Source organism: Hyperolius riggenbachi, chromosome 3, assembly GCF_040937935.1.
Source record: "Hyperolius riggenbachi isolate aHypRig1 chromosome 3, aHypRig1.pri, whole genome shotgun sequence".
Lineage (NCBI taxonomy): Eukaryota > Metazoa > Chordata > Amphibia > Anura > Hyperoliidae > Hyperolius > Hyperolius riggenbachi.
Window position 1 is genome coordinate 90584446 of NC_090648.1, and position 18742 is coordinate 90603187.

The 18742-nt window shown below is 42.7% G+C and overlaps 1 protein-coding gene across 2 annotated transcripts in view; it reads right to left on the minus strand.

Annotated features, from left to right (window-relative positions):
• MCOLN1 (mucolipin TRP cation channel 1) overlaps positions 1 to 18742 on the minus strand; it is an 82058-nt gene that overhangs the window by 3489 nt on the left and 59827 nt on the right. For both annotated transcript variants that reach the window (XM_068274567.1, XM_068274566.1), the window contains exons 4-13: positions 16184 to 16334; positions 14316 to 14382; positions 13589 to 13685; positions 13386 to 13485; positions 11106 to 11212; positions 9362 to 9511; positions 8934 to 9035; positions 3638 to 3760; positions 968 to 1174; positions 749 to 882 (exon numbers count right to left, since the gene is read on the minus strand). In XM_068274567.1, the coding sequence (XP_068130668.1) occupies positions 749 to 882; positions 968 to 1174; positions 3638 to 3760; positions 8934 to 9035; positions 9362 to 9511; positions 11106 to 11212; positions 13386 to 13485; positions 13589 to 13685; positions 14316 to 14382; positions 16184 to 16334 (1238 nt within the window). The remainder of the gene's footprint in view (positions 1 to 748; positions 883 to 967; positions 1175 to 3637; positions 3761 to 8933; positions 9036 to 9361; positions 9512 to 11105; positions 11213 to 13385; positions 13486 to 13588; positions 13686 to 14315; positions 14383 to 16183; positions 16335 to 18742) is intronic.

Here is an 18742-nt window from a genome sequence, read left to right on the forward strand (position 1 = left end):
CGCCAGGGGATTTGTATGCATTGTGTCCCACCAGGCATGCTGGTTACTTGACACTGCCGGATGCCTGAGTTCCAGTTAACCAGGACTACTGTATATATTTACATTGGCCATTTCCCCACTGTGTTTGTTTTAAATTGGTTTTTATCTTAGATGCATCCTTAACTGGTTCCGGACCAACACAGTACAAATCTACGTCCAGCAGGTGGTGCTGTGGTTTTGACTGGACGTAAATTCAACATTGCACTGAATCGTGCATCCCCGCCGATACCACCGATCTCGTCAATCTGCACCTACCGCTATAAGATGGCAGAGCTCTGTAAGCAGTTCAGGAGCTGCTTTCATTGGTTCTCCATGATCACGTGGGCAGGATCCAATCACATTGGCTCCCAATCATAGACAGCGCCAGGAGCCAATGAATGCGGCTCCTGACTGGCTGTCAGCACTCTGCAGTCAGCGAGTAGCCTGCGGCGATGGGGCAGTGTCGTGACCGGCGAGAATGTGCAGTGATTCGTCGGGAGGCGGAGTTTTACTCTACCAGTAGTCTCTGTTCCTGAAGGCGCAGAGATTGCTGGTACGGAAGGGGTTAATGAAATTCTATTCTGTTTATACTGAATTGTTGTACTGTATGTTATTGGCCATATGGATGTATTTTTTGAGGTATGCTGATTATGATAATTATCCATGGCCTTGTACTGCATATCTTGTCTTTTTTTTTTGATAAAGAGTCACAATAAATAGTGATACTCACTGTTTGGCACAGCAGCAAAACATGGAGCAGGTTGTGGAGCTACTTGATCGGAACTTTCCAGAGCTGGGGCTGTCCTTACACTCCGCTATGTACCGCTGGAGAGCAGAGTTATTGTGTCCTCCTGCATTATGGAACTGAGGAAGGAGAGAGATTGGTCTTAGCACTAGCTTAATAACCACCACATACAGCAGTCTACGACCGGCATCCATTCATGCTTACCTTAATGGTCTCATAGGCTCCTGTGATGAGAGCTATGAAAAGACTAAGCACCATGTAGATAAAGAGACTGATGAAGGTATATAAATAAAGCTGGCTGAACATCCACACGAGGTAACTGCTATTCTGCATCTCAGCAAACGTGACAAACATGTCATCCCCATTTATGAGAGAGAAAAGGCACTCCGACACCATGGAGAGAGAGCGGAACTACGAGACAAGCAAAAATACACACAGTCAGTAATAAAAGGCAGACAGGTACAGGGGAGAGGCAGAGAAAAGGGGACCACAATAATACAAAAAGTTCATTTATTTCAGTCATTCAACTTAAAAGGTGAAACTAATATATGAAACAGACTTATTACATGCAAAGCAAGATATTTCAATCCCTTATTAGTTAGAATTTTGATGATTATGGGTTACAGTTTATGAAACACCCCAAATCAAAATCTCAGACCATTAGAATAGTGTGAAAATGGTCAATATTCTAATTTCAAAGTGTGAGACTAATCAGCCAATTCATCCAACACACCTGCAAAGGGTTCCTATTTCATATACTAGTTTCACCTTTTAAGTTGAATTACTGAAATGAATGGACTTTTGCACAATAGTCTTTTTTTTTTCAAGTTACCTGTATTTACAGAGTCAAGCATATTAATAACTACGCTGTTTTCCCTTCCCCTGCCCCTTGTCAGATAATAGTGCAACCCTCAATAATAAGGAATTACAGCCACAAAAACTTTTTCTGCAGAGAACAACTTCTGAGTACTAGGGATAGATTAAAAAAAAGGTTTATTTTAGCTCTGGGACACTTTATAGACCATCATTGAGCAGAGACAAAATGTAAATGTTTAAATATAAAATAAAGCCAGTTTAGGAGTAGAAAAGATAGCTACAATTGTTTATCTCACCAGTTTATTTTCACTTCAGGTTCACTTTAAGCTTATAACTATATTCAGAACTACTCGAGTACAGACTGCCCAGAAATTTTGCTTTAACCGCATTCAGTTATTAACTTCAAAGCGCAGCTGATTTATTAGTTATTTGTTTTGAACACCTGCAAGGAATGGCAATCCCATATTATAGTCCCAGTTAGGAACATTGTGGAATGAATGTGCTTTGTACCCCCCCCCAAAAAAAAAAAAAATAATGTAAGCAAGCTAGAATGTTCAAAATTACTGAAGTTTTACTTGAAGGTTATCCATTAAAATCACGCCTATACCACATAAACCCAGCAGGTGGAGCTCCAAACAAACTAGACTATGGAAAGCTGTCAATCCAGACTAATGCCCAGTTCAGAAGGATTCCTCTACTCCTGTGTATAAAATTCTCCAATTTGCATTTGTGTATGTGGTCACATGCCAAAAGATCCTCGAACAGACTGTTCTTGCCCCCTGTATTATGGTAGGTTAAATGGGTGCTATAGCTGTCTTATGCACCTTCTGACAGAGGTTTTCAGAGTGTGTGCTACGCAGTGTTTCTCAACATTTTATTGGTATGTACCCCTTTTAAACCCCTGTCCTCACCAAGTACCCGTTGCATAGTAAACATCACAAGTACCCCTTGACAAATATCTATTTAATCGTAGTACATTATAATTGGTTCTAAATAATTTCCAATCATTTACTATAGCTTGTAATCAGCTAAAATACTAATTTGGTGTTTAAATCAGATTTGTCATTTTCTGCAAAAAAAAAAAAAAAACCCCTCTAAAATTTGTTATTCTTGGTCAAGTATATCAAGCCAGAGTACCCCCTGGAATACTCAGAAGTACCCCCTGGGGGGGGGGGGGGGGTGTGTATATATATACATATATACATATATACATACATACATACATACATACATACATACATACATACATACATACATACATACATACATACATACATACATACATACATACATACATACATACATACATACATACATACATACATACATACATACATACATACATACATACATACATACATACATACATACATACATACATACATACATATACATACATACATACATACATATACATACATACGCACGCACACCATATATATATATATATATATATATATATATATATATATATGGTGTGCGTGCGTATGTATGTATATGTGGGTGCGTGCACGTATGTACGTATGTATGTATGTATGTATGTATGTATGTATGTATGTATGTATGTATGCATGCGTGGTGTGCGTGGGTGTGCTAGTTATGAGGCAATCACACAGTTGCAATTCTTCCATCAAATTAAAATTTGAGCTTAGGCATGCTTTGTGGCAAGTGCTGCCAAGCTTGTTACAGAAGCAACACTGGACATCTGCACCCGCTCCTCAGGTATGGCAGAATCAAACAAGAGAAAAGAGTATTTCTCAAGAACTGCAGAAAGATTCAAGTCTGTAGAAACGTATCTGACGCTTTACATTGCGGTTCTTTATCAGAACAATGCATACAGCAACGATGAGCAGTATTCATTTTCAGCTTTCATCTCTAAAGAACAATGAAAGGACTCATGACTGAGAAGTGTGACACTCTGTTCCATTATGACAATGATATATAGTGTGCCAAAGAGATCAGCAGAAACAAGAAAAACAATACTGCAGTGAGAGATGAGGCCACAGATGAAGGAACAGGCGCACAAAATGGGTAGGTGGGGGTTGTAGATGGGCTCACCTTGACATGGTACGGTCCCAGGACAATCCAGCCACAAAAACAATAGCCCAAGTAGATCACAGCAGCGCAGCAACAAAAACGAATGACATCAGGAAGTGCCACTCGGAGTGTAACAATGAGAATCTGCAGAGAACAGAAATAAAAGGACAGTACCAAACATTATACAACTGAGAAAACAAAAACACAACAGATAAGCTACATCCTCTCTTGGCATCTAAAAGGGTTACTATTGTTTGAACTCAAACAAATATACAAAAATTGTACTCCGGTTACAGAGGCTATGGCTTGGTTCACACATAAATCTGCACATTTCTGATCCGGTACAGTCCTGTCCGTTTTGCATCAGTTTTCTATCAGTTTTACTTGACTGGACATGTACACCTTTTATGTGTGAACACAGCCACAGAAACACATACAAGACAGATACAACACTGACAAGGCTGGACATGCACACATTTTATGTGTGAACACAGCCATAGAACTATCAAAAACTGACAGGACACCTTTTCATGCGTGAACCGAGTCTAACTGCTGCAGTTTACAAGATGGAATACTACTGCTATTTAAATTTAGTCAGGCCTGGTTCACACTCAATTGCAAAACACAATTGTATACCAATTTTAGGCAATTGTGCTTTGCAATTCTCATTTAAATGAACATGAATCACATCGCGATCGCTGCCAAAGTGCTACAAGCAGCGCGTTTGATATGTATGCAAATCACACTGACAAATAAGTGGGGTGATAAACATGCTGGAATGTCCCTGCGGCAAATAATAAGTAGGGCAGACGACAAACCAACTCAAGAATCTGCTACAAAAACATGCATCTATGATACGCCGGGCTGAGCAAGACAAAAGAGAAAATAAGAACCTCAGTCCAGTAGCTGAGCAATGCCTAAACAGATCATGGGGGAATCTTTGAAGGGTTGGTGCTTTATGGGCATTGAAAGGCTTACACAGGGTGAGAGAGGTGGAGACATTATGGTTAAACTCTTGAGGAATGAGCTCAGACTGATACATAATTTAAAGACTAAACAACCTTGGGGCCTCAATGAGGATTTTAATTTTGGTCGTTTTTTTGGGATCTTATCCTATGTTTTTACTTTGGTCTCTCTCCCCATTTATCTGTACAGCGTTCGGACCTTACAGTTGCAGTATATTAAACATTCACAAGGATGGTAAGCTTTTATATTATGTTATTGTCTGCTGATTTGTACATCTTTTACCCTATCTTACACCCCCTCGTATTTTAAAAGGATCGAGGCGAGTGCGATCCTTATTTTTGACTTTTATCAACATGGGATTCCTTTACTTGTAGGTGGCTTTGGCTTGTCTTTTCCCCTTTCCTTTTCTGTTGTAAAATCGCACTGATAGGTTTAAAATTGTCCTGGTCCGGCACCCTAAGTGAGTGGGGAGCTACCAGAACATTTTTGAGATAACGTATTGTTGCACATTGCCTTGGTTTGTGATCACTGAATAATGCATTTTAAGGAAGCGGGTGTTGACGGGTTCTGAATTTCATAACCCTTGGATTATTGTGATTAATACACTTACTAATTTCCCACCTGAAAATCTTAGTTTCTAAGGTTTTCAGAACCTTAGGAGACACTAATCATACTATGGAAGAACTTTGTCTCCTTTGAAGAAACTTTGAAGAATTGTCTGGTTGCTAGCTCGGATACCAGCCTTAATGCGAATTGCTGTTTTTTATATTTATTGCCATTTTATTTATTGACCACTAGATGGCATGGAAACTCTACCCAATAATGCCATCTTTGCTTTGAGAGATAGGTTTCTATTTAACAAATGTATATAGTACCTTTAGCTTAGTGTACATCTTACTTCAGGTGTGCTTATTCTGTTTACTTTTTACTTCTAAATTTCTTTACAGCCAGGTCATCTTATTTATTCTCATGCGTCTGTGCGACCTTTTCATTGCATACATCGTTCTGTGACGTCTGCTAGATGCGCCCTGATGGAGCGCACGGAAGTCCGGTGCAGACCGTGCGCCAGTGGAACGCACGTTATACTAGCACCATGTACGCGGCCACGCGCAGCATTTATTCAATCACCTGACCCCGCTGGAGCAATAAAACTCTCTTTAAGCCTCTTCCTTGTTAGGCCCCTGGAAGCAGCCATCTGTTACGAGCACATAAGGCTGTATTCCTGTCTCCCAACTTGCTGCAGGTCTTCTCTTACGCCCGGTTCACATCTGCGTTTTTTTCCGGAGCCGGCCGTACGGATCCGGCCATCTGGATCCTGGAAAATGGTCAGTTTTTGCAGCCAGTGTGCTATAAAATGTCAGTTTTCCATAGAATACTACCGTCTTTCCCGAACATAGTACCTACTCCAAAAATAAGACCTCGCTTATATTTCAAGCAAGCTTGAAATATAAGCCACCCCCGGAATATAAGGCCTAGTTGGCCGCCCAAAGTGCCCCATTTGCTCCCGCCCTCCCTATGCAGAGTGGAGAGCGGAGCGCAACCTATAAAGCAAACAACTCACCGGGTTCCGAGGGGCCAGCGTTAACACCTCTCTTCAGCAGCGCGCGGCTTCCTCTCCTTGACAACGGCTCTTGTCGTGATGCACGCACGTCCCGGCGCGTCACATGATGCGCCCCTTAACGTGCATGCATCACATGACAGGAGCCGTTGTCAAGGAGAGGAAGCTATGCGCTGCTGAAGAGAGGTGTTAACGCTGGCCCCTCGGAACCCAGTGAGTTTCTTGTTTGCTTTAAAGGTTGCGCTCCGCTCGCCACTCTGCATAGGGAGGGTGGGAGCAAATGGGGGACTTTGGGCTCCACTCGCCACTTTGTAGAGGATGCTGGGGGCTGCCGCTGACTACACGGGGGACACATCTGACTACCGGGGGGGAGGGGGGGGTGTACACATCTGACTACCAGGGGGGTGGCACATCTGACAACATGGGGGGCACATTTTACAAGAGGGAGCACATACAGTAGTGTCACCCCTCATAATTATAAGCCCTCCCTGAAAATAAGCCCTAGCACATCTTTTAGGGGGAAAATTAATATAAGACAGGGTCTTATTTTCGGGGAAACACGGTATTGTGCTGCAAAAGCTTCCGTTTCCATTCCGCTGAGCGAAACAGTCCGGAAAATTGGGTCCTGCTGCCTTTTTTAGTCCGGACAACGGAACCGTACGGTTCTGTTGGCAAATGCAGAAGAGAACCCGGGCCTATGTGGTGTTTCCTCACTGTTTCTCCTTCCCGCAGCAGCACTCTTTATTTTATTACTTTTCTCTTCACTAAATAGTGGACTACGTCTCCAATATTGATTTTTTGCACAGATTTTTATCGCTAGGTGTTTCATATCAGGATTGAGCCATTTGTATACACTGGACACTTTGATTGTGTACTGTAGTTTGCTTGCATTGGCACTTTATACTTAGGTTTGTTGATTGTGATTTTACACTGGTTCTCGATCAGCTATTGTTACATCTCCATTGTTTGTCATTGCATTATTTGTAACCTGCAGTTAATAGGGAGTTTTGATTTAATTCAGACAATAAGGGGGGGGGGGGGGGATTTTAAATTGTTTTTTAATGTTTTTATTAAATTGAAAGAGTATACTAATAAAGATTACATTATTTTTCACCAATACTTGGCGTATACTTTTCTGTGATTATCTACTTCGCCTCAGTTATGGGTACTTTTTCTTTTTGTATTGGTTATGCAAATCACAAATGCTGCAGTGAGAATGATCCAGCAAGCATACATTTGTCACAGCGCTTTGCTGATTGCCAGCTGAAATGCTCCACAAACACCCCCGAGTGTGAAGAAGCCCAAAGGATAGGAGTAGAGCTGGTCAATGAGGTGCAAATAATTCTGAGTTGATGCAAAGTGTATGGTACCGTAATTTTATGCAAATGTATGAAACTTGAAAATGGATTAAAGCAAAAGCAGCAGCAGCTGTCTTTCATTGGACCATTTTCAAGATGCATAATACCCTGTATTCTGCATTAACTCTGAATTATGGGAGAATCATTAACCGAAAAACAAATAGTTCCATACGTAGAAAGGAGGCTTGTGCAGATTCCATGTCACACACTGCAGACTGCTTTTTGGCTCCTCCCCTAGCCCCATCCCAAGCGGAGGAAGGTGAACCATCGACCTGGAACATTACTAGGTGTGGTACCCACAGAACTGTGTGCTTCAAATAGTTGGGTGGGATCTATACAGAAGTATCATGGCAACTGTTGATGGACTCTGCTTGAGCCACAATTCCTGTGGTGTATGGACAGTGTTTTTGCAAAGGCAGTGGTAGCAGCGCGTGCGATATTGCGACAAACACGACGAACCCCCCCTACCGCCGTCGCACCAAAATGTTATATTTGCCCTCAATGCCCGTGCGTTAAATTTACCTGTCATGCTGCCCGCTAGTATTCGACGTACTTCCGCATTAGGGTCCCACATGACTACCGGCATACAGTACGTGGGGCACGCGTGTGATGTCACAAGTGCGCTGCACATGCTATAACGACAGCAACGCCAGCAGCCATGCAGCAAATGCAGAAGTACAGGGGACACTCAGTGGACAGCGGACTGGTAAAATATTGTAATGCACGGGCACATATCTGTCTCTTGGTCGATCTGACCTTTAGTGCATGTGCTTGAGGTGTATGTGTAGGTGTGTGAGTGAACTGCATGTGCCAGCTCTAGCGATCCATCTAAACAGCACTCAGACCCATCTGTTACCCAAGGGATCAAGTGTGTACAAGGCTTAAGTCAGAGGTGCCCACACTTTTTTGGCTTGTGAGCCTCTTTAAAAAATTAGCAAGTCAAAATGGTCTACCTATGTACAAATTTAGGAGCACATGTGTATACACAGAATGGAAAATCTAGTACCATGAAGTCCTTTGCGATCTACCTAATGGCCACCCCTGGCTTAAGTCCTCAAAGCACACAGACAAATATGCTAATCTTAATAATAAAGAATGGAAGTTGTACAAATAGTCTTAGCATAACGGATTACAGAGCAGTGAATGGACTTTGTCTTCCTTGTGGAGCTGCAATCGCTTCTCATGCATGTGTAACTACAGAGGTGTTAATTTTTATCTTAAAAAGGAACTTCCCCACTTTCCAAGTAACTTCCTGTTGACAGTTGCAACAACAGCTTTATCCTTTTCACAACCACATGGCTTGTACTAAAACTCCAGACTCACAAGAAATCGTACACCACGCAGAGGTACAGAGCAATGGCACAACACTACTGGGGGTCAGGGACACCGAGACCTGTAACCTCACTCACAAAAACGGCAGTTATACGTTACTCACGTTGTACTTCTGGAAGAAGCTCATGTAGCGGATCACACCAACCCAAACCAGCAGGGTGGAGGTGCCCAGAAGAATGCTGCAAACGTCATAGCTGGCAAAGGTCTGGGGGAGAAATTTTTTTTGAAAAAGGTGCATGTTATAGACAACATCCAGAATAACTTCCAATCCAAACCTTCAACTAATGAAGATTCAAACAGTTTAAAATAGTGGTCAACAAGTTCATTTATATGACTGTTAAAAAGAACCCACAGTGTGGGACCTATGGATACTTTGAATACAAAGGTGACAGGAGTTGGATAAATGGTCCAACAGTGTGTGGGGGGGGGGGGGGGGGGGGACACAAGAAAGCACAATTTACACAACTACCCTCACATTTTATCCTGCTGCCCTGTACTTATGAAAGAGACCATACCAAGAGGGAGGGTTACCTTGGACTCTATGCCAATCTTCAAGACAGTGCCAGCGATGGTGAGAATGTCACTGATGATGAGTAGCAGGTACCAGCCGTTCACAAATTCCAGCCGGTCAGACACGGTGACAGTGAGGGAATGGCGGGTGCGCACAAAGCTTGCAAATTCCTAGAGAGAGGAGAAAGTAGTCTAATGATCAGCATGTAACCACACAGCAGAACTACAAGCTAGGCCTAATGTAAAACAGCATTGCCCACACCTGACACAGAGTGAGAGAAACGTTATGGACTAAAAAATAAAAAACACAAGATTATGAGCTTCTCTGAAGGAGAGTTAGTGATACAACTATGTGCTCTGTAAAGAGCTGTGGAAAAGGTAAACACAAAAAAAATAACTAATAACTACAACACCATCACTGCAGAAAATCATAAATACCGGTAATATACAATACAATAACATTTAGAGATATTCTCTATCCAGAAGACTTGTATGGATCTGCCAAGCAGCAGTCATCAGGTCTATAATACTTTAAAAATGTACTAAAATGGCAATAATAGACCATAGCAAGTTTTACTTATAACAGTTTTTTTTTTTGGGGGGGGGGGGGGGGGGGGAAGACTTCTCGAACTGCACCATTGTACTGTTTACTGCAGCACAACTCTATGGGCCATGATCTACTGCCGCACTCCTATACTATGGCTATCATTCATAAAAGTGAGTCCGGTAACACAAATCTGTGCGGGAAAATACCGCTTTCGGCATTTTAGACTTCTGGGTGCTCATTCATAAAAATGTTGCCAGTTGCGATAGCAGTGCGGCGATTTCCCGAACTAGGCTGTCGGTAGGCTAGCGTAACAGGAGTCCCTCCCGTGCACTGCTCTCTGCTGCTGCTGCTTGGGAGGTCGGTCTCCATTTACTTAGCTGTAATCCGCATGCTTATCGCTACTTCCAAGGGAGCGGTATTCCCCGTCCGCATACCGCTTGCTCTAATCTTTATGAATTGACATTTTGTTACATTTGTTAAAATAATCACCGCACACGGCGGTAATTTATCGCTCTGCTCAGGAATGTCAGCTTTTCATGCGGAAACAGCCTTTATGAATACACATTTTGCTGAGTGGTCGGTAAAGTAAGCTGTTTTCAGCATTTCCGCATGCGGGAATGCTTTATGAATGATAGCCATTATGTATTGGAATCCAAATGCTCACAAAATGCTGCATGTCCTGCGTTTGCCATTTTCAAAAATTGCAAATCGCGCTAGTAGGGCTCACCTCCATACACTTTCATTAACAAAGAGTTTCTAAAAGCGCAGGAGAGTCTCAAAACGCCAAAAAAGTGCTCTAGTGTGTCCAAGGCCTCACATTGCTTTAATCCACCCCTCCCTCGCCCCCCCCCCCCCCCGGTAGTGCTTAAATGTATTGTCAATCCAGCTGGAGCTGCCCCCCCCCCCCCCCCCCCGGTAGTGCTTTTCGACTTCTCCTCATCCACAACCCCCACATGGAATCTCTGTATCACGTCACAGAAACACCTTTCACTGCCCAGTATAGTGGGAAATGTCATCACAACTGGGGACAAGGCAGCAGCAATAATGCAGCAGCTCACCACAACATGAAGTCATCAACTGTCCCAAGTAAATTGGGGGGGGACTAGAGTAGAAAAATTGTTCCAGTACTCCAGTGTACGCAGAAATGGATATTATACGTCTGGTTGCACAAATGCAAAAAAAAATAAAAAAAAATTTAATAAAACTAAAAAAACTCACGTGTTGCAGTTTAAGACCCCTTACAATGGAACGTCCGCACAGGATTAGCGAGAGGATGCAAGAGAAGATTATGATCACATCGAATGCCAGGCGTGAGTGGTTATCCCCTGGAAACACACAACATAAGATTTTAAGTTTTACAAATAGTTTGCAGCTTTTCTGTAACCGAGCAGAAAAACATTTGGCGTAGATTCCTGCCATTCCGTTGCCACATTTTGAACTCCATGGGGGAAAAGAAGCATTGACCACAATCGCCGCAGCCCGCTACATTTGCGCAATCACCGGCAAACCACAATTATTGAGATAAACCCTCTCCTTCCTGTGAATAAAGCATCTGTCAAGCACGGCAGCAAACAACATCCCCTAATTCCACCAGACCCCAGTGTGATTCGGTCCATAGATTCTCAACTTAAGTGTTATCTGTATAAAGTTTGCATTATTACCTTGTAATGTAATGGGAGTCGCTCAGGTGGTCCCCTTTCCTCCTACATACAAAACCTGCTTACCACCAAACTGTCCATAAAGTCCATACCGCTTACCACCAAACTGTCCATAAACTGTGGTAGGAATATTACATTAAAAATGAAGGTGAAATGATAGTGAGTATTGTAATGCAATGTTATTTGTAGTTTCGTGCCATTTTGATAGCAGAGTGCATATGAAATGGTTAAAACGTATGCTTTCACTTTCCTATGAAGGACTATCACGTGATTATTCCAACAGGCCCAAATGTAATGCACTCAGCTCTTTCATCCTTTCTCTGAGGTATGGAATGGAGAATCGAATGTTTCTGTTTGCAGAAGTAAAAATTAGTCTCTTGGTCTGGTGCATCTTACGAAGGAAAAAATATGGCAATTGGCCTCAGTACCAATCGGTCTATTTGGCAGAAAGCAAACACAGCTCACAATCCAAAAACACTGTACCTACAGTGAAGCATGGAGATGGTATTCTGTTTTTGGAGGAGGGGATTATTTTCTATAACCAATGTGTGTCAGAATGTAATTCTGCTTTAAAAATGTAGCCTTTCATTTAAATTTTTCAGCCAAAAACTACCCCCCAAAATAATCCTTTGCTGCAATCATAGCAAGATAACAGCGTGTAAACGTTTTCTCCATAATCTGCCTCCCAGGTGATCTACTGTATATTCTAGGCTTATAAGACTACTTTTTAAGCCTTGAAAACGACTACTTGGACCAGCTTTTATTGGTCCAAGAAGCTACATAACATTTAAATTAAATTGGAATGCAAGAAAAAATAAATTCCACCTTCTTGATCATTCGTAGACTCTTGACCAGGGCTGCCCAATAGGTTGATCGATCTACCGGTAGATCGCGACCGACTGATGGGTAGATCGCGGCCACGTGGACGCGTCCCATCAAATAATCGCATCCGTTTGGCCGCATCCCATCCGATTTTGCTGCCGCTACTCGCGACCAATCAGCGAAGGGATGGGGAGGGGAGATGCGCGGCTAAAGGGGAGGACCTCTCTGTTCAGCCGCACATCTCTAACTTGCCTAATCTCCATGCTCCATCCAGTGACTAAGCATTCCCTTGTGCTCATACTGTGCTGTGTGATCTGGTTTTCTTGTATTCCTGTATTGTCATATTGCTGTATGTCACCCCTAAATATTGTCTGTAACCTAAATTAATGTGCAGTACTGCGTAATATGTTGGAGCTTTATAAATACAATAATAAATAGTAATAATAATCTCCCTTCCCTAATTGGCCGCTAGCAGCAGCAGCATCTGATGGAATGCAGCCACATCTGATACTCGCCGGAACAAACAGTGCCCTTGTCTTGTCCGCCCTCCGTGTAGAAGGAGCTGCAGCTAGGGTGAAGGAGAGGAGACCAGGTTGCAGACACCAACGCTGGAACTTGAGGGAGGTAAGTGATTACTGTACTTATTGGGCGTGGCATCTAAACTTAGCGACATGTGCTGGGCGCCTACACTAGCGACATGTGCTGGGCGCCTACACTTGCTACATGTACTGGGCTCCTACACTAGCTACATGTACTGGGCACCTATAATTAGCCATCTATACTGGGCACCTATATTAAGCACCTATAATTAGCCATCTATACTGGGCACCTATATTAAGCACCTATAATTAGCCATCTATACTGGGCACCTATACTTCTCTACCTGTTCTGGTAGATCGCTTGGTCGCGACAAATTTCAAAGTAGCTCGCGACCTGAAGAAGTGTGGGCAGCCCGGCTCTTGACCATTTAACCCACCAAAGCAAAGGATTATGGGTACCCCTGGAAGCAATCACTCACCTCTGCCGAACACACTGGGATTCTTGCATTCCTTAAGAGTTGCATCATTTTCAAGCTGAATATTCACCCTTCCGCTGTGTGCCTGGTTATCAAAAAGGATCTGTATGGGAAACCATTGGAAAAATGAGAGCCCATGTTCCCGGCAGAGAGGGAAGTCCAACGCTAGGTGCCACTAAAACTATACTGATCAGTGGTGTACTTACAGTGATTGCAAAAGTGTAACAGTCAGGGATCTCATTGTTAATGATCGACTGGAGATTTATCGCTTTCAGCTCAAACTGTACAGTGATGTTTATCACTCTAGAAAAAAAAAAAAAAAAAAAAAAAAAAGAGAGAAAAAAAAAGAAAGAAAGCAATGATTATTACGGTAAATAAGCCTATGCTGACCAGTCCAGCCGGCCCCAACAAACTAAGCATGCTCACAGGAAGGAATACTGTGGATGAATCAAATACCTTCTTAAACCCATAAGCAGCTTCAATAGAGTTCTCTTGTTTGATATAAGGGCACTTTTTTTTTTTTTTTTTTTTACTACACTTCAGTTAGCAGAACTCATGTGACAGATTACTTTACCGACCAGCAGGGACGCTCAGCTCTCAAACTAGGTTCCTATAGGACCCTCTGTTCAAATCTCATGCAGCTATGCCTGTAGCTACCCTCTGTTTAGGTTCCTTACCAGAAGAACTTGCACATTCAGGCCTGATCCACACTATAAGCGCTTTCTGGGCGATTTTTTAAAATTTCTCCCATTGACTTTCATTAAAATCGCGGTAAAAATAGTGTAAAAGTCGCCGCGTTCGCATACGTGAAAAATCGCAATCATTTTTACCGCGATTTTAATGAAGGTGAATGGGAGAAATTTTTAAAAAGCGCTAATCACAAAGCACTCAGAAAAGCGCTTATAGTGTGGATCCAGCCTAACAGTCTCTTACTTGTGAAACTTGATGGTAAAATTCCTGTAGTCCTGCCTGGTGTCACTGGGATCCACACCAATACAGTCTGTAAAAAAACAAAAACACACAAAAATATAATAAATGAAGCCAGTTACAAAAATATTTTTATTATTTAAAAAGACATAATCAATACACAAATTATGGTGTGTGTGGACCTATATTAGCCACTTGAGCCCTGAGTGTATTTTTACCTTATGGACTAGAGCAATTTTCACATTTCAGTGCTCCTCTCAATCATTTGCCAATAACATTACCACTACTTATCACAACAAAATGATCTGTATCTTGGTTTTTTTCCCACTAATTAGGCTTTCTTTGGGTAGTACCTTTTGCTAAGAATTATTTTTTCTAAATGCATTTTAATGGGAATATTAAAAAAAAAATTAAAAAAATCATTTTTCAGTTTCAGCCATTACAGTTTTAAAATAATACATGCTTCCATAATTAAAACCCACGTATTTTATTTGCCCATTTGTCCTGGTTATTACACCATTTAAATTATCTTGCTATCACAATGTATGGCGCCAATATTTTATTTGGAAATAAAGGTGCAGGTTTTCAGTTTTGCGTCCATCACTATTTACAAGCCCATAATTTAAAAAAATAACAGTAATATACCCTCCTGACATACATATAAAAAAGTTCAGTCCCTAAGGTAAGTATTTATGTCGTTTTGTTTTTTTTTACTTTATTTTATTATTATTTTTAAATGCAAAAGTTTTATTTGGGCATTTATGGGAGAGGGAGGTAAGGGGTTAATTTTAAATTATGTGTAGGTCTCTTTATTAAAGTAAATGATTGTAGGTGTAATTTTACTCTTTGGCCACAAGATGTCCTCAGTTATTAGCTTCCTGCGCATGCTTTTAGTACACAAACAGGAACTAATGCGTGTAAGTGTAACTTACAGTGTTTACAAATGACCGCAGGCATCTAATTGATGCGCGATCATGGACACGGGGAACTAGAAAAATGACTGGGAACTGCGTTCCCATTCATTGATCTCCAGGCTAACATGCAGCAGCAAGAACGAGTGCGTGAGCACGTGAGAGCACGCACAGCGGCGATTGTAGCAGGGTTACGAATATCTACTCCCCTGAGGCTTAGATAAAGTTTTTAGGGGAGTAGATATACTGTACTGTAAACATTAAGTGGTTAATCAATTTCAATTGTTGTTACTTATTTGTACAACGTACAAGGTGGAGGTCACCAATTCTGATCAATTTGCAGGATGCATGATTAGATTTTGGGTAGATCAGGTAACAATACGTCCCTGAATTACTATCTTACACCAATAGCTCTACTTGATGTGGCCAATGTGCGGTGACTGAGGAACCATTCCATTAAAGTGGGTCTGAACTCTTGCACAGGAAAGAAGGAAATCAGAGAAATGCACCCTGTATGTATTTAGAGAGTTTACCCTCTCTATTCCCTCCTCATCTGTGACTAAGCACAATAAGCCTGCAAGCCAGTGACATGTCTGCAGAGCCTTAGCCCTGTAATGTTGCCCAATGGAAGGGATCACGATTCCCGTTGGGAGACATTGATTGAGCAAGTATAACGGGCCTTTAACATGAAAGTATGTACTGCTATTTGTTTGGTTGCAGCTTACATTCTTGCTTTGAAGTTTACTAGGAGTTCTGATAAGAGGGAGGTGACCTTTGGCGGAATGTTGTCAGCAGGAGAGGATTGAGTTCATGAGAGAGATTCCCCCATCCCCAGTTGTATGCAAAATGCACAGTGTCCAAATCTACAGATCACAATGGGGATGATCAATTGGTCCATTGCACTGTGTAGACCCAGCAAACAAACACCTCCCCCAACACACAATGTTTACTGAAGATGCTGACCTGTGATGACTTTTGGATCAATGTTGAAGGTATCATTAGCAGGATCGATGTGGCCCTTGCGATAATATTGCTGGCACAAGTACAGGGCTGACCGGTTGAAGGGCTGGACATAGGCATAGCGAGCCGTGGTTTGGTTCGGCAGGGAGAGATACTGCCGGAGAAGCACAAAACAAAATGTAAATCTTATTAAACTCTGCTCCATGGATGGCAGTGGCACGCTCCAACTGCCAAAATAGTGTACACAGGTGTGCTTTTCAGCAAAAGAATAAGAACATACTGAGAAAACCCTAGAGGGAGATGGATTAGTCCAAAAATCTGTCAGAATTTTATGAACTACTGTAAGTGACGAACATAAGGAAAAAAAAAAAACAAGGAATTTACAGTGCATTTTGCTCTAGGACATATGAACAAAAAACACTATTTTAAATTTTACACATTTTTGGGATTGTTGCTCTTTTAAAACAATCCCGGTTGCCTGGCAGTCATGCTGGCATCAGCAGTTTGAGTCACACACCTGAAACAGGCATGCAGCAAACCTTGTCAGACTGTTGTCAGAAACATCTGCTCTGCATGTCTGCTCAGGGTCTGTGGCTAAAATATTAGAAGTAGAGGATCAACAAGACAGTGAGGCAACTGGTATTGTTTAAAATAAAAAAATATTGCATATTAGCCTCCATAACTCTCTCCCTTAAGGCTTTCTTAAAAAAATAAAAAACATACATATCAAGTCTAACACAAAAAAAAAAAATCCCCCCAAAAATACTTTTATATAGTCTCAATAAGAATCTGCAATAACAGAACCAAATACATTAATGTCCCCAACCTGTTTTCTAAGCCCACAACCAGACTTGGAAGTAAAGTAAAGTAGTTGGCAGGATGGAAGGCATATATTTAATGCAGGGCTGTGGAGTCGATACAAAAATCATCCAACTCCAAAATTGCTCCGACTCCACAGGCCTGATTTAATAATGCATAACACTACTATACTTCAGGTAATATTAGATTTTGTAGCCAGCTTACAGGACGGATCTACACGGAGCGATCCGGCGGCTTGATTAGCCGCCGGATCGCCTCTTCTGCGTCCCCGCTCGGATTCGATCCGCCCTCGTCCCCGTCGGCGCCGCTTATCTTCCGCTCGATTCCCTGCCATTGTCCCCTCGTGGGGAACGAGCAGGGAATCGGCGGTGGGGAGATCCGTCCTGTCGGATCTTTTCAATCGAGCCGCATAAGCCAAATCGCCGCCGATCCGTGTAGACGTAGCTTTAAATACTCCCATTCCTTTGTGAGGTAATCTGCTCTGTAAAGCCTCATCTACACGCGTAGATGAGGCGGCGATCGCCTCTTCCGCGTCCCCGCTCGCCCACGCCGGATTCGATACCCGCTCGTCCCCGCTTATCTCCTGCTCGATTCCCTGCCATTGTCCCCTCGCGGGGAACAAGCAGGGAATCGGCGGTAGAAAGATCCGACCTGTCGGATCTTATCAATCGAGCCGCATCAGCTGCTCGATTGATAAGCCACATCGCCGCCTCATCTACGCGTGTAGGTGAGGCTTTACACTCGAACACTATAATAATCCTGTTCCGCTTTTGTAGCAGTTTTATATTATTTCATGAGCTGAAAGTGTTTGTTGTACCTCGAACTGCTACATATATAAAGGCATTTTACTGGAGATCCACTTTGCCACCTTTACAAAATTATCCCCATGTTAATGCAGCAGGAGCTGCAAAACTCCTTCTGAATGTTCATTCAAACACAGGTCAGCACACAACCTTTACAGGAACTAGAAAAGCAGGTTTCATTTCATGTTTCCTTGTGTAGTACAGTAGGTGTACTTTAACCTCCTTGGCGGTAATCCCGAGCTGAGCTCGGGGTATGCCACCGGAGGTCGCCGCTCAGGCCCTGCTGGGCCGATTTGCATTCTGAAAAAAGCAGCACACGCAGCCGGCACTTTGCCAGCCGCGTGTGCTGCCCGATCGCCGCCGCTCCGCGGCGATCCGCCGCGTGCAGCGGCGAAAGAGGGTCCCCCCAGCCGCCCGAGCCCAGCGCAGCCGGAACAAACAGTTCCGGCTGGCGCTAGGGCGGCTCTGACGTCAGGACGTCGACTGACGTCCATGACGTCACTCCGCTCGTCGCCATGGCGACGAGGAAAGCGAAACAAGATAGGCCGCTCATTGCGGCCTATCTTGTTACTTTCGATTGCCGGAGGCGATCGAAAGTACGCTTCCGGAGCGCCCTCTAGTGGGCTTTCATGCAGCCAACTTTCAGTTGGCTGCATGAAATATTTTTTTTTTAATTTAAAAAAAACCCCATTTCAGCCTCCCTGGCAAAATAAATAAACCGCCAGGGAGGTTAAAGTGGACCTGAACTCTTGCACAGGACAGAAAGAAAACAGAGAAATGCACCCTGTATGATTTTAGAGAGTTGAGCCTGTATAATTCCCTTTCATCTGTGGCTAATCACCCCTGTAATCTTAACCCTCAGCTGTGTCAGCTGACTGACCGTGAAAGCAGGAAGTAGACACACTGCAGATTTATTGCAGGATTTGTATCAGCTGCAACA